The sequence below is a fragment of the Carya illinoinensis genome, chromosome 15, assembly GCF_018687715.1.
Source record: "Carya illinoinensis cultivar Pawnee chromosome 15, C.illinoinensisPawnee_v1, whole genome shotgun sequence".
Classification (NCBI taxonomy): Eukaryota; Viridiplantae; Streptophyta; class Magnoliopsida; order Fagales; family Juglandaceae; genus Carya; species Carya illinoinensis.
This window is the reverse complement of record NC_056766.1, coordinates 16,211,926-16,235,114: the sequence shown is the minus strand read 5'-3', so window position 1 is coordinate 16,235,114 and position 23,189 is coordinate 16,211,926. Positions and strand designations below refer to the sequence as shown.

The 23,189-nt window shown below is 35.8% G+C and overlaps 2 protein-coding genes and 2 non-coding genes across 4 annotated transcripts; all 4 read right to left on the bottom strand.

Moving 5' to 3' along the window:
- Positions 1–5,222: 5,222 nt before the first annotated feature.
- Positions 5,223–12,673, bottom strand: LOC122295984 (pentatricopeptide repeat-containing protein At4g01400, mitochondrial-like). The gene is given in 4 exon segments (XM_043105285.1): positions 5,223–6,570; positions 6,573–6,694; positions 10,286–10,869; positions 12,347–12,673. Coding segments are annotated over 3 exon segments (1,608 nt in total). The 5' UTR covers positions 10,705–10,869; positions 12,347–12,673; the 3' UTR covers positions 5,223–5,503.
- LOC122298034 lies at positions 7,716–7,795 on the bottom strand. The gene has a single exon (XR_006239093.1). It is a non-coding gene; the product is annotated as a small nucleolar RNA R16 (small nucleolar RNA).
- Positions 11,892–11,968, bottom strand: LOC122298033. The gene has a single exon (XR_006239092.1). It is a non-coding gene; the product is annotated as a small nucleolar RNA R16 (small nucleolar RNA).
- A 6,879-nt stretch (positions 12,674–19,552) lies between the features above and the next one.
- Positions 19,553–22,922, bottom strand: LOC122297688. The gene is made up of 3 exons (XM_043107827.1): positions 22,515–22,922; positions 21,205–21,543; positions 19,553–20,347 (listed from the first exon to the last, which is right to left on the bottom strand). Exons 1-3 carry the CDS (start codon positions 22,797–22,799, stop codon positions 19,832–19,834), a joined length of 1,140 nt encoding a protein of 379 aa, XP_042963761.1. The 5' UTR covers positions 22,800–22,922; the 3' UTR covers positions 19,553–19,831.
- Positions 22,923–23,189: the final 267 nt, after the last annotated feature.

The window sequence follows — 23,189 nt, the reverse complement described above, 5'->3', positions numbered from 1 at the left end:
TGACATTCAATTGCCTGCAGCTGTTGAAGCCTTACTGTTTTTTCCTCTATCGCCCTTTCTCCCCCTCTCCTTCTTTGTCTACTCCACATCATTAGAGCCTTCTTGCTTCTATTCAAAAATCCTTCCACTTTTTCTAGAGGATTCATTTTGCCTTCATCATTGTTCCACACCTTCCTTACCACCTCTTCACAGCCCTCCTCTAAAGCCCAATTTCATACTTGAACCCTTGGTTTTTGACCCAACTCCTCTTCCTACCTTTCAGAACATGAATCAATAGAGGCTTATGATCTAAAGTTCTTGCAGGTAGTACTTCCACCCAAACCTCATTATAGACCTCTAACTATTCTAAATTTGCAACTACTCTATCTAGTCTCTCTTTAGTGAAAGACTCATCCCCATGCATGTTGCTCCAAGTATACTTCTCAACCTTCCACCCCAAATCATGCAGGTTCTTTTTTTATAAAACTTCCCTAAAATCCTCCATTTGTTTCTCAGGTCTTGATCTCCCTCCCTCTTTCTCATCATTAGTAACTATTTCATTGAAATCTCCCACTATGCACCACCCCAACAATCCTTCTGGTTTCAGAGAAGCTAGTAGTTCTCATGATTCCTTTCTTTTTCCCACCTCAGGCTACCCATAAAAACTAGTAAGCAACCAAAAGAACCACCAACGAATGAACCACCAATGGCCTTGTGAGAGTCACGGGTCTAGCCTTCCAGTGGCCTTACCTCTTTCATGGAGGAGAGCGGGTCCAACCTCTTAGCTACCCAAAAACTTACCCCTAACCCCATCACAGCGGACCAACTCCTTAGCTATTAGGCAACTTACCTCCCCTGAGGGACCAAAGAGGTGGGTTTAGCCTAAGGCATCCCAACCTCTCCTCCAGTGGAGTGCGGTTTCAATCTTGTCGACTACCCGACATTACTCCTGGGATGCCATCTCCTACAATAGAACACCAAACGGATAAGACCTCAAAACCTCGCCACACTCCATCTCTATCAAACGAGACACCAAGTGAGTAATGCCTCAAACCTTCACCACATCCTAACAAGATAGCTCAAGTTTGCCAATTTCACACCCGTGATTGGAGATTATTTATAGTAACCAATTTGACTTTTACAACATGATCAAACATCTCCTACTTACCTTCTCGTTGAGGGTCAACAGGTAGGTCCAACCTTAAGGCGGCCCATCTGCCTCATGATGAAGTGCGAGTTCAGTCTTTCGATTGTCTGACGTTACTCTAGGTATTGCATCTCCTCTAGCAAACACCTAGCCTCTGACATTTGTTGTAATCTAGGGCAACTATTCAAGTTTGCAAATTTCGCACTTGTGATTGGGAATTATTTACACTTGATCGGTTTGGCTTTTGTAGCACGGTCAAACATCTCCTATTTACCTTCTTGTGGAGGGTCAACAAGTCAGTCCAGCTTTAAGGTAGTCTGGCCTGCCTCAATGCAAAGTGCTGATCCAGTCAGTCTTTCGACTGCCCGACATTACTCCTGAGACATCATCTCCTCCAGTAAACGCAGAGTGTTTACACTAGAGCCATGACCGCCTCTCTTAGGTTATTTTCGACAATGAGTCAACAAATGAGAAAGCCAAGGGACCGCTCGGCCCCCTCCTAGCGCCCAACAGGCGGGTAGGTCACTCGACTACCCAACCTTCACACTTTGAGATGAGCTATGTGCTCGCAAGTTATGCGGTCAAGCAAATCTCCTGCAAAAGCCAAGCTCCGCACTCGCACCTTACACGGTCGAGCTCATCTCCCTCAAAAGACAAGTTCCGTGCTCGCACCTTATGCAGTCAAGCACATCTCTCACAAAAGTCAAGCTCTGCGCTCGCACCTTACAAGGTTGATCTAATCTCCTGCCAAATGTGAGCCTTGCGCTCGCACACTACGCAGTCGAGTGCAAGCTCCGAGCTCGCACCCGACATGGTCTAGTCCATCTCTTGCTTATCTCTGTAAACCGAGCCTCGCGCTCGCACCCTACACGATCGAGCTTACCTCCTACTTATCTCGCCAAGCTGAGCCCGCTCTTGCACTTAACGCAGTCGAGTTTATCTCCCACTTATCTCTCTAAGTCAAGCCCCGCGCTCGCACTTAACACAGTCGAGCTTATCTCCCACTTGTCACTCTAGCTGAACCTCACGCTCACACTTAACATGGTCGAGCCTATCTCCTGCTTAACTCTCTAAGCTGAGCCCAGCACTCGTACTTAACGCGGTCGAACCTATCTCCCACTTACCTCACTAAGCCGAGCTCCATGCTCGGACCCTACATGATCAAGTTTATCTCCCACTTATCTCTCTAAGTCGAGCCCTGCGCTCCCACTTAACAAGGTAGAGCTCATCTCCCCGCCAAAGTCGAACTCCACTTATCTCTCTAAGTCGAGCCCTGTGCTCCCACATGTTCGTACTTCACGATTAATCTTGCGCTCAGAGATCTATACTGGGCCTATGGTGCTTTCTAGGCCCAGCCCAAGGTGGGGGATTCATCAAGATGGAAGAAAGAGAAAAAAAAAAAAAAGGAGGGGACAAAAGGTTGATGGACGACAGGGTGTAAGGATAAAAATAGGGGATGTGACATAAAGGAGGAGGGGGATAGAATATAAGAGGGGAAGAACCAGACGACTTCAAGGACTTTGGGGCCAAACTACTCCTGGAAGGCTTCTTAAACCTCACAACAGGAGCTCCAGCAATGAGATGTCCACCATAAGATAGTCCTCCAATATCTATTGTACAATGAGGATGAGAGACTGTAAAACAAGCATATTATAGTGGACTCTCTCTTCCCCAAACCCCCATGAATGTAGGCCTAGTGTCAAACCACGTAAATCTGTGTCCATCTCTCTTTATTTTCTCTGCATGTAGTTACTGTTAACTGCCATGGATGTTCAGGGGGAAACCGTATAGCTGCATCGGAACATTGCCGGAGGCTCCACACCACACTAATTGAGGTCCAGATCACCATAATGGGCCAGGAATGACTTTTTCTCCCCTTCCGACCTATTGTTGCAATTTTAGGTGTTAATATTCAAGAATGCCTATTCATGCATTTGATAGAAGGCTTACAACCAAGTTCGATCATGGTATAGTAGGTGTTGAGGGCCCTATTAGGCAAATTAGCCTCACCTTAGAGTTTAATAACGTGGGAGAAGAAGAGGGACAGGGTGGCCATGTAGCGTTCAAATTCGAGGCGAAAGAGAAGGTGGTCAATGAGAAAGAATTGTTTGGCACAACCGAGTTTAAAGATAAGATTGATGTAAGAATTAGCGCTACAAGGTAAGTGACATGATCATATCCTTTGTGTGTGCTATAACTATTATGTTTTTGCATAAAAGAAAATATTGTTTACTTAAGCTATGTACAACCGCATTCAATGTTAGCCCCTTTTTATAAACCCTTGATGAATTATGACAATGTGTTTGTGGATGCAATTATGTATGCTATACTGATTTGGTTGTTTGTTTAGAATGGATGCTATGTCTTGATAATCACTTTGAGATTATGTAATGCTTATTGATTTTCATATGTGGATGCTTTGTTACGATAAATATGTCATGTTAATATGCCAGGTTTAGTACTATGGCATATGAGTATGCACACCACGAAAACCCTGAAGACAACTTGTTAACATGCATGATGATAAGTAAAAAGTCTTGTGAATGATAAGTAACATTTAATGCTTGGCCTTATATTATGGGTGGGTGTGCAAGTCACAGAACTAAGCGTGGTTCACCATATGTCATGCAATGATTTATGCAATCAACAACATTTAGACTTATGCACATGTTATGATGACCGAATACACGTGAAAGACAAGATCAAGAAGTCATGCATGAATCATATTAGATGCATGGAGTGAGTCATTCATTCATCTATGTCGTATATGGAGCCATGATCACTTCTTAAATTTTGCCTATGTTATCGAATGATGTATACGCTATATATATATATGTATAGTTATGTATGATAATTCTCAAAGTCAAGCATTAGGTCAAGTTAAATTATGTTTATAGTATGATATGCTATTACTAAGTCGTCGACTCATTTTTTTTATTTGTTTTTATGTTTTAATGTCTCACAAGATGATGGCGAGGACACCAAGCAGAAGTGCCAGGAGTAGATTTATTTTCCAAGGACATACCTTTTAATAAGTGTTACTATCCCATAGGATTAGCCTTTATATTATGAAACCTTGTTATGCCAAACTAGATTTATGATTCAATAAATGAAGTACTTTTATGATTTTGAATTTCTTTATCATGCATAATGTTATGAATGTACGTAATATTCTTGACCTACGAGAAGGGTTGTTACACTACGTCTATTGGGATTTGTACAATATAGGATTATGAATCTACAAGGATTTGTACAGTATTTATTATGATTGGTATTCTCTGTGTATGTGGTCATCCTTTGTAAACCAATAAGTCGTAAAATCAGAATAGATGTATGCTAGTATTTGACTTTTTAAAAGCATTATGCTTTTGGTTTGCATTTCCAACCTTAGCACTAACCCAATGATCATTCAAGTAAGAGCAATTTCATTAGATTAGACAAAAGCAAACTCTAGTTTTGCCTAATATCGCGTATTTAATCTTTTACAAACTCTATTCAAAACGTATCAGATTATCCATTTACTCTCTATATAACAATAAAATATTATTAATTTCATATTTTTTATTTTTTTATCTATTTTATTTGTCGTATTTTTCATTTTTCATTTTTACTAATCATACATTAATTAATAATCATATTCTAGTTAAATTATTGTTTGAACAATCATATTTTAAATGATCATTTCGCGCTAATAGCATCAAATTACATCTATTTCATCTTTCAAAAAATGTATAAAACTTGAAAAGCAAAAGAATTGGCCGTGTATTTGATATGGAAATTCTCAACATCAACCCCCCCTTCTCTCTCTCTCTCTCTCTCTCTCTCTCTCTCTCTCTCTCTCCACAATGTTGAAGCAATATAGCTGACCATTCCACAACTCTTTAAAGATCTTCCCCTCTACTCTCAGCAAACATTACAGCAAACATCTTACTTGAATCCTCCCAAACATTACAGCAAACAAAAAATGAATCCTCCCAAACAGTACAGCAAACATAAAATGAATCCTCCCAAAGCAAAATGCCAAACAACAGGTGACAAGATAAATTGCAACTCAGCCAAACATTAGCTACCCAACTCATGCAAGCATTCTTCTGTATTATACACAAAACAACCAACAGTTTCAATATTAGCAAAATTAAACAGAGTTTCAGCATCCAACAGTTTCCCCAATATATTTCAAAATACGTCTACAACATCTAAGAACACTTGTAACATGTAGAAGACTAGATACAGAAAACTATGAGAAGCATAGCAGGAAATTGGATGGCAACATATTGGATGTGAAAGGAAACATGCTTTTACCGGGGAGGATAATTGTAAGCACCGCCCATGTCATACGGGTAAGAACAAACCAGTTAGTCATTTACCAAAATACAATTAAGGTTTCCTTGGGTCAACTTGTATCTTCTTGATAAGGTAGTCCTCCAAACTAACACCTACTTCCACTATTCTAGTGTGACGCGTTATTTCTATCCTCATGATCTCTTCCAAAACTTTTTCCATTCTTTCAGTTTCACAAATCCTAGGTATTATTGTCATCCAAGTATCTACATGAGGAGCTTCCCCGTGCTTTAGCACCTCCCCTAGTACTCCGCAAGCTTCCTCAGCCCTACCAACATTACAATACCCCTTAACTAGAGCATGAATAACAGAGAAATGTGGAGAAAATCCTTTTGTTGTCATTTCCTCCATATATTTTTTCGCCTCGTCAAACATTCCCGCATCACATAACCCATTAACTAGAGTTCGATATGAGACCAAGTTCGGCAAGCACCCATTTGATGCCATATCCTCAAGAATCTTGCAAGCATCCATTGCACGCCCTTCTCTACAAAATCCTAAAATAACTGTATTATAGTGAACAATATCGGGGTTGCATCCCTTGACTTTCATCCTGCAAAGAAGCTTATATGCCTCCCTTAGCTTCTTTTTCCTACACAAACTATTCAACAAAGTGGTATAACACAACGCATCTGGTACATACCCCTTGTTCAACATGTCCTCCAACAAATCCACCGCCGTATTCACCTGACTTTGTCTACAAAAGCCCTGCATCAGAATCCGATACGACTGAACATCCGGATAAACATCTCTCTTAAACATTTCATTGAACAGCTTGTATGCAATACTGAGATTCCCACAAAAGCAAAAGGCACGCATCAAAACATTGTAAGATTTTGTATTAGGTTCAACACCGTAGTGATGAGCATTTCGGAAAAGGTCAAGAGCTGGCCGGGCATAGATCCGATGACAAACGAGAATCTCAAGAATGCAGTTCAGGTGTTTGACAGAAGGCTTACAACCAAATTCGATCATGGTATAGAAGGTCTTGAGGGCCCTATCAGGCAAATTAGCCTCACCATAGAGTTTAATAACGTGAGAGAAGAGGGACGGGGTGACCATGTAGCAATCGGTTTTGAGGCGAAAGAGAGGTGGTTTCAATGAGAGAGGTGTTTGGCACTGCCGAGTTTAAGGACAAGAGTGACGTAGGAAGAGTAAGAGTTGCAAAAGTTGGGTTGTTCATAGGCGTAAACTAAGCTTGGGGCTCTTTCTTGATCATCTAGTACTCTGCAAAGCAATAATAACACAAACAATCACGTTAGAATGTGTAAAAACCTTTTTCTAGTTGTTTTCCCACAAAAATTTTGAGAGAAAATTTTGTTGGCAATAAAATTAGTTAATTTTGCATTTATAGGTAACGAAGAAGTTTTAATCATAATATATTAGGCATGGCCAAGTGTAAGGACGTACATGAATATTAAATGAACATGACTTACAACTGAAATAAGAAACTCATGGCCCATCAAAAAAGAAAGTATTTAACTCATCTATTCAAACACACCAACACTTGCATACAGGGGCCACCTTTCACTTTTTAGGGTGTGCAAGCCCTGCACACTCCCTTTGAAAAAGGTAAATAAATATGAGACTCACATGAAAAAAATTAATTTTTAATGGTAGTCTCACTATTTTTCAAAATGCCTGTATAACACTTGCATGCCCTAAGACAGTATTTAAGATTAATTATTAAATTGAGAATGGAAAAAGTATCTAAAAAAACTCTTGCTAAATCATTTGAACCAAAAGTAACTTTAGATTATAGAGGCAAAAAATCAGAAAAATCAATATATTATTTTTGGAAACTTGAAAGACCAATAAAAGACTTTTCTAACAAAAACAAAGTTTCAAATTTAACTGGGGAGAGTTCTCAAATTGTTGGGCCATACATAACGAAGATTAAGAAGCATGCTGAGTCTGCTCAGACGATGCGTATAAGATTATAGACAAGTTTCATATGTCCAGACATAATTAAGCAACATCATCATAGCAGTTTGGCACATGGTTTTTCAACATCAACGGTAAAAGTCTGAAATATCATTGAATGAAAAGACAGGAGAGCTTCGACATTTAAAACACTTCAGATGGGTCACAAATAAAATCAAGACCACCGAAAACATTGCATAAAACATGTTTATTAAGACTGAGAGCTGAGAACTGAGAACTTATCAAATGGCACCTCAGATAATATATTCTTCAAAAGATTGAACAAATAGGGAAAATAACAGACAATTATGCTGATGAAGACAAGGAAGGAATCAGATAATAAGTGGAGTTGTAGTCTACATCTGGTTCAGCGTATAGGATAAGAGTTTTGCTTCATTTTCCATCACATGGAAGCAGGTTTCCAAAATCGACCATTACCAAAAGAGAGAAAAAAAAAATTGAATATAATAATTGACGATTATTAAAAAACGAGAATCAGCAACTAACAAGCAGACTAATACACATATGAAACCCAATAGACTACTTCACGGCGTCAAAGTGTGAGTATTTCTCAACACAGTTTATCAGTTTATATGGGTTTAATCACATTCATCACTTGCCATTTCATGTAGCAAATCATTAGATTTACATACCATAACTTAAATTATACTTAAATAATGAGATCAAAAAAAAAAAAAAAATCGGAGAAGTGAGTATCGGTAGGTCCATTTGACACCAAGGCAAAAAGACTTGAGAAGTCTGCAATGGGCTGGTAAGCTTACCTTTCTCCCTCGGCACCCGTTATATCTTCTCGAGCATTGAGATTGCCACTCCACGAGAGTGTAAAAAAAATGCACTGATTTCATACAAAGAATTGGAATTTTCGTACTCTAATAATCGATCAGATTCGATGGAGAAAAATTACTGATACTAAAGAAACAAATCTCGTTTTTAGGTTTCGAGTGTTTTCCATCATTTGAGGATGAAGATCGAATCCCCAAAAGATCGAGAGAAATCAGGGCATTAGCTAAACTAGGGTCTCAAGAAGAGGAATGCAAGAGACGGCGAGGTGTAGATACGACTCCGTGCTCCGATGAAGGCCCATAAATTGGGTTTCTACGGGTTAGGCTCCGGTTTTACATGCTGGGCATTAAACGGCGAGTTTTGAGGAGTATACTCCTGAAAACCCAATTATGTGAGTTGCTATTTGAGTAATGTTATTTACCATATTATTATTTTATTTTTATCTTATTATATATAATATAGCATATTTATCACTATTTGATAATAAAAAAATATATAATAAATAATCATTTAATGATAATAAATATGTCACATCTTACTGGAATGCAAATAAAATGATAGTATGATGTATAGAATTTTCTATAGTATTATAGTCGCAAAAAAATCTTATATTTATAAAAATAAATTTATAAATTGATATGATTTTATATAATACGTTAGATATATTTTATAATAAAAAAAATTTTACAATCTAGCATACCATATTAAATCACATTAATTTATGAGATTTTGTTAGATATCTTTATGATTAGACGATTTCTCTAAGCAAATTACCCGAATATTAGAAGTGAGAAACATGGTCAAGGGTATTATTTAAATTTGATTCTACAACAATCTATAATTTGAGTTAATTTTTCAATTAAAAAGAAGTGGACATGTTATTGAAAAACTTCTGCTTGTAAAAAGAATTACAGAAAATTGCTACACAAATTGATGTGGATCAATATATATCAGAATTATTTTTATTATAAAATAAATATGATATATCACATCAAGTCATATCTATTTATAAATTTTCATCTTATAATTTACGTTAAATCACATCTATTTATAAACTTTCGGTTTATAAATGAATCCTCCCAAACATTACAGCAAACAAAAAATGAATCCTCCCAAATAAAAATGCCAAACAATAGGTGACAAGATAAATTGCACCTCAGCCAAACATTAGCTACCCAACTCATGCAAGCATTCTTCTGTAGTATACACAAAACAACCAACAGTTTCAATATTAGCAAAATTAAACAGAGAGTTTCAGCATCCAACAGTTTCCCCAATAAATTTTGAAATACATTTACAACATTTAAGAACACTCGTAACATGTAGAAGACTAGATACAGAAAACTATGAGAAGCATGGCCGGAAATTGGATGACATAACATATTGGATGTGAAAGGAAACATGCTTTTACCAGGAAGGATAATTGTAAGCACCCCCCATGTTATAAGGGTAAGAACAAACCAGTTAGTCATTTACCAAAATACAATTAAGGTTTCCTCGGGTTAACTTGTATCTTCTTGATAAGGTAGTCCTCCAAACTAACACCTACTTCCACTATTCTAGTGACGCGTTATTTCTATCCTTATGATCTCTTCCAAAACTTTTTCCATTCTTTCAGTTTCACAAATCCTAGGTATTATTGTCATCCAAGTATCTACATGAGGAGCTTCCCCGTGCTTTAGCACCTCCCCTAGTACTCCGCAAGCTTCCTCAGCCCTACCAACATTACAATACCCCTTAACTAGAGCATGAATAACAGAGAAATGTGGAGAAAATCCTTTTGTTGTCATTTCCTCCATATATTTTTTCGCCTCGTCAAACATTCCCGCATCACATAACCCATTAACTAGAGTTCGATATGAGACCAAGTTCGGCAAGCACCCATTTGATGCCATATCCTCAAGAATCTTGCAAGCATCCATTGCACGCCCTTCTCTACAAAATCCTAAAATAACTGTATTATAGTGAACAATATCGGGGTTGCATCCCTTGACTTTCATCCTGCAAAGAAGCTTATATGCCTCCCTTAGCTTCTTTTTCCTACACAAACTATTCAACAAAGTGGTATAACACAACGCGTCTGGTACGTACCCTTTGTTCAACATGTCCTCCAACAAGTCCACCGCCGTATTCACCTGACTTTGTCTACAAAAGCCCTGCATCAGAATCCGATACGACTGAACATCCGGATAAACATCTCTCTTAAACATTTCATTGAACAGCTTGTATGCAATACTGAGATTCCCACAAAAGCAAAAGGCACGCATCAAAACATTGTAAGATTTTGTATTAGGTTCAACACCGTAGTGATGAGCATTTCGGAAAAGGTCAAGACCTGGCCGGACATAGATCCGATGACAAACGAGAATCTCAAGAATGCGGTTCAAGTGTTTGACAGAAGGCTTACAACCAAATTTGATCATGGTATAGAAGGTCTTGAGGGCCCTATCAGGCAAATTAGCCTCACCATAGAGTTTAATAACGTGAGAGAAGAGGGACGGGGTGACCATGTAGCAATCAGTTTCGAGGTGAAAGAGAGGTGGACTCAATGAGAGAGGTGTTTGGCACTGCCGAGTTTAAGGATAAGAGTGACGTAGGAAAAGTAAGAGTTGCAAAAGTTGGGTTGTTCATAGGTGTAGACTAAGCTTGGGGCTCTTTCTTGATCATCTAGTACTCTACAAAGCAATAATAACACAAACAATAACGTTAGAATGTGTAAAAACCTTTTTCTAGTTGTTTTCCCACAAAAATTTTGAGAGAAAATTTTGTTGGCAATAAAATTAGTTAATTTTGCATTTATAGGTAACGAAGAAGTTTTAATCATCATATATTAGGCATGGCCAAGTATAAGGACATACATGAATATTAAATAAACATGACTTACAACTGAAATAAGAAACTCATGGCCCATCAAGAAAGAAAGTATTTAACTCATCTATTCAAACACACCAACACTTGCATACAGGGGCCACCTTTCACTTTTTAGGGTGTGCAAGCCCTGCACACTCCCTTTAAAAAAGGTAAATAAATATGAGACTCACATGAAAAAAATTAATTTTTAATGGTAGTCGCACTATTTTTCAAAATGCATGTATAACACTTGCATGCCCTAAGACTGTATTTAAGATTAATTATTAAATTGAGAATGGAAAAAGTATCTAAAAAACCTCTTGCTAAATCATTTGAACCAAAAGTAACTTTAGATTATAGAGGCAAAAAATCAGAAAAATCAATATATTATTTTTGGAAACTTGAAAGACCAATAAAAGACTTTTCTAACAAAAACAAAGTTTCAAATTTAACTGGGGAGAGTTCTCAAATTGTTGGGCCATACATAACGAAGATTAAGAAGCATGCCTGAGTCTGCTCAGACGATGCGTATAAGATTATAGACAAGTTTCATATGTCCAGACATGATTAAGCAACATCATCATAGCAGTTTGGCACATGGTTTTTCAACATCAACGGTAAAAGTCTGAAATATCATTGAATGAAAAGACAGGACAGCTTCGACATTTAAAACACTTCAGATAGGTCACAAATAAAATCAAGACCACCGAAAACATTGCATAAAACATGTTTATTAAGACTGAGAGCTGAGAACTGAGAACTTATCAAATGGCACCTCAGATAATATATTCTTCAAAAGATTGAACAAATAGGGAAAATAACATAGAATTATGCTGATGAAGACAAGGAAGGAATCAGATAATAAGCGGAGTTGTGGTCTACATCTGGTTCAGTGTATAGGATAGTTTTGCTTCATTTTCCATCACATGGAAGCGGGTTTCCAAAATCGACCATTACCAAAAGACAGAGGAAAAAAAAATTGAATATAATAATTGATGATTATTAAAAAACGAGAATTAGCAACTAACAAGCAGACTAATACACATAAGAAACCCAATAGACTACTTCACGGCGTCAAAGTGTGAGTATTTCTCAACACAGTTTATCAGTTTATAAGGGTTTAATCACATTCATAACTTGCTATTTCATGTAGCAAATCATTAGATTTACATACCATAACTTAAATTATACTTAAATAATGAGATCAAAAAAAAAAAAAAAATCAGAGAAGTGAGTATCGGTAGGTCCATTTGACACCAAGGCAAAAGACTTGAGAAGTTTGCAATGGGCTGGAAAGCTTACCTTTCTCCCTCGGCACCCGTTATATCTTCTCAAGCATTGAGATTGCCACTCCACGAGAGTGTAAAACAAATGCACTGATTTCATACAAAGAACTGGAATTTTCGTACTCTAATAATCGATCAAATTCGACGGAGAAAAATTACTGATACTAAAGAAACAAATCTCGTTTTCAGGTTTCGAGTGTTTTCCATCATTTGAGGATGAAGATCGACTCCCCAAAAGATCGAGAGAAATCAGGGCATTACGTAAACTAGGGTCTCGAGAAGAGGAATGCAAGAGACGGCGAGGTGTAGATATGACTCCGTACTCCGATGAAGGCCTATAAATTGGGTTTCTAAAGGTTAGGGTCCGGTTTTACATGCTGGGCATTAAACGGCGAGTTTTGAGGAGTATACTCCTGAAAACCCAATGAAGTGAGTTGCTATTTGTGTAATGTTATGTAACATATCATTATTTTATTTTTATCTTACTATATATAATATAGCATGTTAATTATTATTTAATGATAAAAAAGTATATAATAAATAATTATTTAATAAATTGTGTCACATCTTACTGAGATACAAGTAAGATGGTAGTATGATATATAGAATTTTCTATAATATTATAGTCGCAAAAAAATCTTATATTTATTAAAATAAATTTATAAATTAATATGATTTTATATGATATATTAGATATATTTTATAATAAAAATAATTTTATAATCTAATATACTATATTAAATCACATCAATTTATGAGATTTTGTTAGATATCTTTATGATTAGAGCATTTCTCTAAGCAAATTACCCGAATATTAGAAGTGAGAAAGATGGTCATGGGTATTATTTAAATTTTTATTGATTCTACAACAATCTATAATTTGAGGAGTTCATTTTTCAATTAAAAAGAAGTGGACATGTTATTGAAAAACTTCTGCTTGTAAAAAGAATTACAGAAAACTGCTACACAAATTGACGTGGATCAATATATATCAGAATTATTCTTATTATAAAATAAATATGATATATCACATCAAGTCATATCTATTTATAAATTTTCATCTTATAATTTACGTTAAATCACATCTATTTATAAACTTTCAGTTTATAATGTGTTTTTAAGACCTAACATTTTACCTTCTTTTGTATCAATTTATCCAAACCTTCAATAACAACATTCAATGGTGGGAAAGGAAAGAGAAATAATATTTGTAGATCTAGAGTATGCAATTTTCATGTACTCTTTTTAAAAAAAGTAGATAAATCTAGGATTTACATGAAAAAAATATCTTTTAATATAAGTCCCTACCTTTTTTTAATAAATATGCAGGGATTGCACACTTTAAAATTGTATATAGCATAATAAATTATATTCTTAATCCGGTTTTCAAATTACACACCACACACCCTCTGATGTGGCAAACTCGATCTAAAGGAAGTCCGGTCCATAGGTTAACCTTGTCCCCCTGATCGATTTCACTTCCGTAGCAAGTATCCCCTTTGAGAAATCCCCTCTCTCCTGTGACTCCATGACAGAACCACCCACCCCCTCCATCAATCCCCTCCCCTAAGAGTCCAAAACAAAATCCCCCCTCCCATCGATCCCCTCTCCCCTGTGACCCCCATGCGAGAATCCCTCTCCCCATGCATTGCCATGTGAGAAATCTCCTACACTTCCTAGTCTTACTTTTCTTGCTCTTCCAACAACAAGGAAGTCATAATACCCTTAAACTCTTTCTTCTTGTTGGCTTTTCTATGATATTCACTATCTCCATCTCCATCTTCTTCTCTACCATTTCTATATTGCTTCTAGTTGTTTTCGTTGTTGTTCCCGTCACTTGCATCATTCATTTGTGGAAACGAGCTCTAGACCTATTTGTAGAAATGGGAAAAGTCTTCTGCATTCAGAACAGAAGGAAAATTCATGTAGATAAAGCAAGGATGCACTTACGGTTGATCAAAATTTCAAAAATCCAACTCTGCCTCCAACTTCGTATCGAGTCTGTTCCGACTCTAATAAGTTGAAGTCGGAGTCAGAGGTAGCGATGTACCAACTCCGACTCTACTCCGATTCTGGCTCCAATTCTGACATTGTACATATTTTATAAAAATATATGTATTTTTTATATATTAATCATCTATATATATTTTGTATAACTATAACTTATATAGTTATTCAAATTCAATAATATACTAGTATGAGCAAATTATTTTAAAATAATATACTTATACTATAATATAAATTGACTGATAATAGTCTAGTATATGTAAACACCATACTATTAACTATTAGTACCATGTAACACTAATAGATAATAACAACTAATGAATAATAACATGTAATACTAATTATATAATAACTAATGTATAATAACATTTACATTTAATACTAATGTATTATGTATAAACAAAAATATATAACTTTATAATAACATGTAATACTAATATATAATAGAGTTGTGCTGCACAAGGATGGCTACTAATAAGACCAAATGGTCTTTTTATTTTATTTTTTTCATTTATTTTTTTTATATTCTTAAACATTTTAAGAAAAAGTTCACAATATCAATAAAAAAAAATACTTACTTAATCACTAAGTAATAAAAACAAAAACCAAAAAAAAAAAATTATTGGGAGAAATGCTCAGAACCATTATTAGGATCCCAAGCATTTCCCTATGTAATAACAAAAGCATAATAACATATAATAGTGATGTATAATAATCAATGTATAATAAAAAGTAATGTTAATGTATAAATATTAACATATAATTAGGGGTGTACAAGAAACCGGCCAACCGACCTCCACCGACGGCAACCGACCGGAACCGGAATGAGCCGGCGGTAGAAAAAAATAGGAACCGAGGTCGGTCGGTTCGGTTCCGGTTCGACCACACAGGAAACTGGTAAACCGACCGACCGAATATATATATATATATATATATATCTCTTTAAATATATATCTTATATAAAAAATGGCGCCGTTTCATATGAAACGGCGTCGTTTTATTTAAGTCAGTAAGAAAAAAAAATATAAGTTGGACGACGCCGTTTGATTAGACGCCGTTTGGTCTCAATCAAACGGCGTCGTTTGGTTGGGAACGGGTTAGGGTTATTACCCTTCCCGTTCCCCCGTTCCCCTCTTCCCTCTCCCTATTCTCTTCTGCCACCCCCCCCCGATTCTCTCTCTCTCTCCGATTCTCTCACTCCCTCGCAAGCTGGTCTCAGTTGAAAGCCGCCGCAGGCTGAACCGGTGAACCGCCGCAGCACATCTCTTACTCCCTCGCAAGCCGGCCTCTGTAAGTTTTCTTGTAATTTTTCAATTTTTTTGTTCTGTTATATATATTATATATATCTGTTTGTTATATAAATCTTATATATAAATCTGTTTGCACATCTACTTATATAAATCATATATATTAATCTGTTATATAATTATATATGTAATGTATATATATTAATCGTATTTTATATATATAATTATAATGTTATATATATCTGTTATATATAATAATATGATTATATATGATTATATATGATTATAATCTGTTATATATATTATATATATAATGTATATATATTAATCGTATTTTATATATATAATTATAATGTTAATTGTTATATATATATCTGTCATATATAATAATATGATTATATATGATTATAATCTGTTATATATATTATATATATAATGTATATATATTAATCGTATTTTATATATATAATTATAATGTTAATTGTTATATATATTTGTTATATATAATAATATGATTATATATGATTATAATCTGTTATATATATTATATATATAATGTATATAAATCTGTTATATAATTTGTTGTGTAATGTATATATATATAAGAGATTAATTATTTATATAAATTGAGAGAAGATGAGTGAACAACTTAGATTAGAGTCTTAGACTTGTGATGTTTGCCATGTTACAAACTAGCTGCTGGGATATTTTGTGCTATGTTTGCCAATTTTCAAATTTGTGATGTTGTATAACATTTATATTTTGTTTTATAATTTAGATAGATTCTTCTTCGTCTCCTATTGATGTTGATACAAATGAAACTCAACCAACTATTAATTTGGAAGAAGATGTGAGAGAGACCAATGTCCCAAAACCCCTTAGTGCCCCTACTAGTAGTACTTGTCCATTACCTAAGAAACGGAAAGGGACGAACAAGTCGATTGTATGGGATCATTTTACGAAGGTGGATAGTTGTCCTGTAGATGATCCAAAAGCTAAATGTAATTATTGTGGCAAGATGTATGCTTGTCACTCAAAGAGGAACGGAACTTCAACGATGCAAAATCATTTGCCTTCATGTCGTAAAAATCTTCATAAACGTGGACCTTTGGATAGGTATCAAAAAACATTAACAGGTGAGGCATCACCTGAGGAGGGGATTGGAGAAAGTGATGGTAGTATATTAAGGACTCTTCTAACTCACAAATTTAGTGAAGAGATTGCGAGATTGGCTATTGCAGAAATGGTAATTGTTGATAAAATGTCATTTAGGGTTGTTGAAGGACAGGGATTTAGAAAATTTGCTTGGTCTCTTGAACCCCGGTTTAATGTTCCATGTCGTGTCACAGTTGCAAGAGATTGTATGAAGTAGAAAAGGGGAAGCTTAAAAAAGTGTTTAGAGATGGTGGCATGAGGATTTCCTTGACGACAGATACATGGACATCAGTACAGAATTTGACTTATATGTGTCTGACTGCACATTTCATTGATAAGAATTAGAAATTGCAGAAAAAAATAATTAACTTTTGTTTAATCCCTAATCATCGAGGGGATACCATTGGAAGATATGTTGAGTCGTGCTTGCTTGATTGGGGTATTGATAGAATATTTACTGTAACTGTTGATAATGCAAGTTCGAATGATACTGCAATTTCCTATTTGAAACAGTTTTTGACAGGGAATTTGTTGGGGGGTAAGTATATGCACATGAGATGTTGTGCTCACATATTGAATTTTATTGTGAGTGAGGGTTTGAAGGAGTGCAATGATGCAATTACAATGGTTAGAAATGCAGTGAGATGTGTGCGTTCATTCCCAGCAAGATTAGAGAAGTTTAAGAGATGTGCAGAAAAAGAAAAAATTGATTGTAAGAAAATGTCGTGTCTTGATGTACAGACACGATGGAACTCAACCTATTTGATGTTGGAGGCAGCTGAGAAGTTTGAGAAGGCTTTCAGGTGGATGGAGAGTGAGGATTATAATTTCCTCTGTTACTTTGATGATGGGCACATGGGACCTCCTAAAGCTACAGAATGGGAGACAGTGCGGGTGTTTGTCAAGTTTTTAGAGATGTTTTATGAAGCCACTACGAGATTTTCTGGATCTTTATATGTGACAGCTAACACCAGTTTTTTAGAGATTTGTGATCTCCAAACAGAATTGATTATGCTGAGTGAGAGTACTAATACTTGTTTGAAGAGTATGGCCATAAACATGAGAACCAAATATGATAAGTATTGGGGGTCATTAGATAGGATGAACTTGTTCATGTTAATTGCTGTTGTGCTTGATCCACGAAGCAAGTTAGGACTTCTTTCTTTTCATTTAAAGAAAATCCATGCTGAGGAGTTGGTTTCGAATGTGAGACAGGTATTAGCAGATTTGTATGAAGAGTATAATGCTACATTCGGTTCCACCACGAGTACTCTAGTTTCTCAACCCCCTCCAATATCTAGATCCATGAATGTTAGTGATGGCAAACATGAGACCAAATGGTTCAAGGAGTGGTATAGGGCATCTTCCACCATGGGAGCAGGTATTACCAAAACTGAAGTGGATCAATATTTATCAAATGCTTGTGAGGCACTCAGCGAATCATTTGACTTGTTGACTTGGTGGAAAATAAATGAGGCTAACTATCCTATACTTGCGAGGATTGCATGAGACTTATTAGTCATGCCTGTTTCCACAGTTCCATCCGAGTCAACATTTAGCACGGGAGGTCGTGTGCTTGATCCTTTTCGGAGTTCGTTGGCTCCAAGAACTGTTGAGGCACTTATTTGCACTCAAAATTGGTTAAGACATCCGGCAACACACATTGATATCCGAGAGGCTATGGATAATGTCGAGAGCTTTGTAGTAGAATCAGGTAATGTTTTCAAATTTTCATTGTAATTTAATTTTGCATATTTTTCATAATATGAATTCACTAACATTTGATATTTTATTCTTATTTATTCTTATAGAGTTAACCGCACAATCGAACGTGACAAGTATTGACGATTGAAGATTGAAGACTTGAAGCAATATTTTTCATTTATTTATGTTATTTGTTGTGCTTGTATTTTTGCTATGCTTAAGACAATTTGGTTTGTTTTTCAAATTTGTAATATGTAATACTAAATATCTAGTGAAGTTGTTTTTATTTATTTTTAATTATGTAGTAAGTAATATAATAATTAGTTAGTTAATATGATGAATGCTTTGGTTATTTATTATTTTTATTTATTTATAATAAATAATTATGATAAATGATGAATTATTAGTTAACAACAAAAAATTAAAAAGATGTTGGATGATGAATTCAGGAAAAATATATATATAACAAAAAAAAAATCCAAACATATTGGATAAAAGGGCCAAAACAGTGCCTCAAACCGGGCCCAAAACCCACGGCCCAAACAGGGGGAACCGACCGGAACCGGCCGGCAAAGGAACCGGCCGGTTTCCTTCCTCCAGCACGGTCGGTTTCGGCCGGTTGATGTATTGTTTTTTTAAGAACCGGTCGGTTTCGGTTTAGGCCTAAAACCGAAACCGGCCGGTCGGTTTTCAGCCCTATATATAATAACATATAATACTAATGTATAATAACATTAATTTGTACAATGATTTAATAAAATTGAAATTGAAAAAATATTTTTTTAAAAAAACTAAAATCTGGAAGCCCAAATCCGATTAGTCAAAACCAAAAATTATTAAATTAAAATTTCAAATGAGTTAAGAAAAAAAGCCCAATAAAAAAGTCCAAATTTGACTCCGCTCTGACAAGTAGGAGTCGGATCTGAGGCTATGCAAATCGGAGTCGAAGTCGAAGTCGGAATCAAAGGTAGGGCACTCCAACTCCAACATTGTCGGTGCTCAGCCCTAGATGCACTGATGCACAGAGAGAGAAAGAGAGAGAGAGAGAGAGAGAGATTAGAAATGCGGGAATGTGTTCGAGATGTGGTAGATGAGTAGCAACCTCTATATAGCATGAAAAAATCTATTTATCATCCCATGATATGACATTAAATAAGAGGTTCACGAGTGAAATATAATAAATAGTTTCCAATCATCTAATGCCACATCATGGAATGATGAAAGGATAACGAAAATTGAGATAATAAGTGGCATTACTCATATAACATTACCCAAAATGAAAGACCGATTCCCAATTCACCTATATATACACGTATGCATTTTCTTCACTCTTTTTTTTTTCCCCTTCTTTTTTTGACTTGCTTGTTTTTGAAAGACAAAAAAAAAAATTAGGTCATTGCAATTCCAGGCTCTGAATCATGTTGTTCCCTCTTAAGCTCAGCAGGAGGTAAAAAGCAATCCATAGAGAGACCACAAATGTTGAAATCAACCTCTTCAATTCTCCAAGTCTCTTCAATCTTTCGCTTGTGATTGTATGCCTCTCCATACCTATACAGAGTTGTAGCAGTCCGACCAGCATGAGCTATATTAATCCCGTCGATGTACTTGTAATCATGGATAAATGTTTCCATGCTCGTTTCCCAAAACACATTGTCATGATTCCCTTTAATTGACTTCATCCGCACCAGTTTTGTGTCCTCAAATTGGATGAGAAGCCCTGTGCGTTGGCTAAAATACCCCCATACTGTGTGGTGGACAATTTCGGTGTTAGGTGTACATTGCACTTTAAGAATGTGGGGAGCTGTGTCAAGCTTGAGTATGAAACAATCTTCTTCCTTTATGGTTTTCTCTCCAATGCATACCGCATCTAGGAACAAGTTAGCTATAACCCTGGGATCCAGTCCCTATTCAGATCACAATGACAAACAAAAAAAAAAAATATTCATGTTATGTTGGAATATATTATATATACATATGTAAGTACTACTTAATAATTATTAGAAATATCATCTACATATCAAAGTAAACACCAAGGGTTGTGGCTCAATGGTTCTTGGGTTACTCCCAAGTGGTTTGGCGTGTACTAAGTTTTGGATTTAAATCCGAATATAGATTCACATTAGACTATTAGTTTCAACTACCTAAAGAATCATTGAATTCCTAATTAGTATGGTTGGTTTGACTTGAGAGAGTCTCCGCAGTCCCGTTGTTCAAGTCCATTTATGTTAGTAATGGGTAACCCATGACCCATTTTGTATCCACATGAGTGAAAAAATTATTAATTAACTCCCCACCACTACCACTTAACTTCAAAAACGTTGATAAACCATCAAATGAGAAAACTCTATAAATAAGAGTTTTATGTACGTTAAAACAAAAAGAGTGAAAAGTTACGTACAAAGCAAAGCTCTCCTCTCTCTACAATTTCCTAAAGCAACCATCTTGATAAGCTCTTAATCTTGAAGCATACAATTATGTAGGAGACTTTAATAACCTCCTAAGCGATGTAGAGGTGTAATTACAATAAAGTGACGTTGGCTGTAAGACGAGTAAAGATCAAAGCTTGTGGGAATTCCTCTCCTTAAAGTAATTCAAATTAACCTTATTTAACAATTGGGTTCTTACTGGATAGAGTGCTACTATGGTCACGTCCAGATAATAAAGCCACCTCTGATTGCCCTATCCTACCTTTTTTAATAGCAAAACAAAAATCTACATATCAGAGTAAATTGTAGTCTAAAGGGATAGCGTGTGTATGTACCTGGAAGAACCGACGAAGGGGCCTTGGAGGGCCTTTATTTGCATGGCAAGGTTGAGAGGAGGATTGATTCCAGGCCACCTTGCCATCGCTCCCTGCACTAACCTTTAAACCAGAAACAACCAATTCCAAGTACCAAAGGTCTGGATTCTTTTGCCATAGCACAAAGCCACCAACCTCGCAATTGCCTCTTGTATGCACACTACCATCACCTTGCCGCATTTCCGACCCAACCATCTTTACTTGTCCCACAGCATACATGCTGTTCACTGAATTCAATGATGCTTGTCCTCCAATTGCTGCTATGTACTGTTGCACTATATACTTGGCAGTAGAAGCTTCCTATTCATACAAGCAAATCATTTGTTTCACCATGGACGAAGACAATTGCTATGGGACATGAAATTTAAGTGTTGGGGATTTTTTTTATATGCATGAGGAGTGGAGTTTTCCAACAAATATCCCATTACAAACAAGAAAATTGATATTTGCAATCATAAAGTGAGCAAGCATCGCACATTCATCTTAAAAAAAAAAAAAAAAAAAAAAGTAAATATAAGACCCACATAAAAAAATAAATAATAATTTTTTAATGAGAGACCCCATTCTTCTTAAAAATGGTGAATCCACATAAACTTGTCTATTTTAAAAGAAATGATAATAAAAATGGTTAAATTGAAGGAAAAATTGTTGAAGTTTCATAGAATTGATCTCAAAGAAGAGAGGTTCATCAATAAAGACAAAATATTTAAAGACATCCATGAAGAAGTAAAGAAAGAAAAAAGGAAAAATGAAGGGAAATATTTCAATTTACTCAAATAAAAATAATTCAATGTCATCTTATTCTTAATTTTTATTAAATTTTTTGATAATTTAAATAATCTTTGAGTGTTATGTTTTTAGAAGCTATATGCACACACAAAACAAAACAGAAAAAATCAAAACTAAAATAAAATTATACCATTTTCTTTACAAAAGCCAATACTATAAGGAGAAGAAGGGTCCACCGCGTGCCCACCCTAGCCCCCTCCTTTTACTAGCTCTAGTAAATTAAAAAGATATGCTACAACCACAAAGAAATTTCACAAAAGTAAACACACAAACTAACATAATTTTGAATGATACATCAAATTTATTTTATACTAAAAGTAATTTTACAATCAAACATACTACACCAGTGTGATTAGTTTTGTGGGATTCTTTTATAGTTAAAACATTTCTTGAAAAGATATTACTAGTCAAAAACATGTAATTTCATAACACCGCATTGTAAGTTATCCAGAAAGGGAGAAGAAATGTTTGTTTTTACTTACAATAGAACAAACTTTGATGGGGCGGGTGAGTGACTGGTCAGGTTGTACTTGAAAGGGGATGAGAGGAGAACCAACAAGCTTTAGCAATGCCATGAACTCGCTACTCGATGCAGCCGCGAGACGTGATTTCTTATCTATGCCTTGAGCTTTCATTAAAGCACGCAAATTGTGCCAACGCACAGCGGCATTGCTGCCCATGTTGGTAAACATCTCCTCTGGTATAGGCACCTCCAAGACGGTATCTAACCCATTTTCTTTATCAACATTAGGACACATCTTCCTCATAGAAACAAATGAATAATGTTATGAAAGAGGAAAGGCAATCCCAATGAGAAAATGGAAACCCTTAACCTCTTTCTCCCACCTTAAACTGGATTTTTGGTGGTTCAATGATAGGAACAGGTGATTTTGTATGAAAATGATGAAAAAGTAAATTGGCAATAATGAGTAGGGTGGGAGGGAGGAATTTCTTGCCTAAGGCGCTCCTTGCGCGTAGGTGTCGCATGGGCATGTTTTTAGTACATATATGTATATATAGCTTCCTTTGTTTAAGGACCCATCCACCATGTTAATAGGTTGTTTCTTACTTATGTATCTAACCATTTAAACAATCCCACGTCGTCACATTTATTAGTTAGAAGGATATGTGTGCAAGTGAAAGTATCTTCTCCATGA

Bases quoted from the DNA above. Each gene is read 5' to 3' on its own strand.
- LOC122297688 (XM_043107827.1), bottom strand. From the start codon at position 22,799: ATGAGGAAGATGTGTCCTAATGTTGATAAAGAAAATGGGTTAGATACC. The intron at 21,544-22,514 runs GTAAGTAAAAAC...TTGTATGAATAG, and splicing joins CCATCAAAGTTTGTTCTATT to GAAGCTTCTACTGCCAAGTA. The intron at 20,348-21,204 runs GTACATACACAC...TGATCTGAATAG, and splicing joins CCCTTCGTCGGTTCTTCCAG to GGACTGGATCCCAGGGTTAT.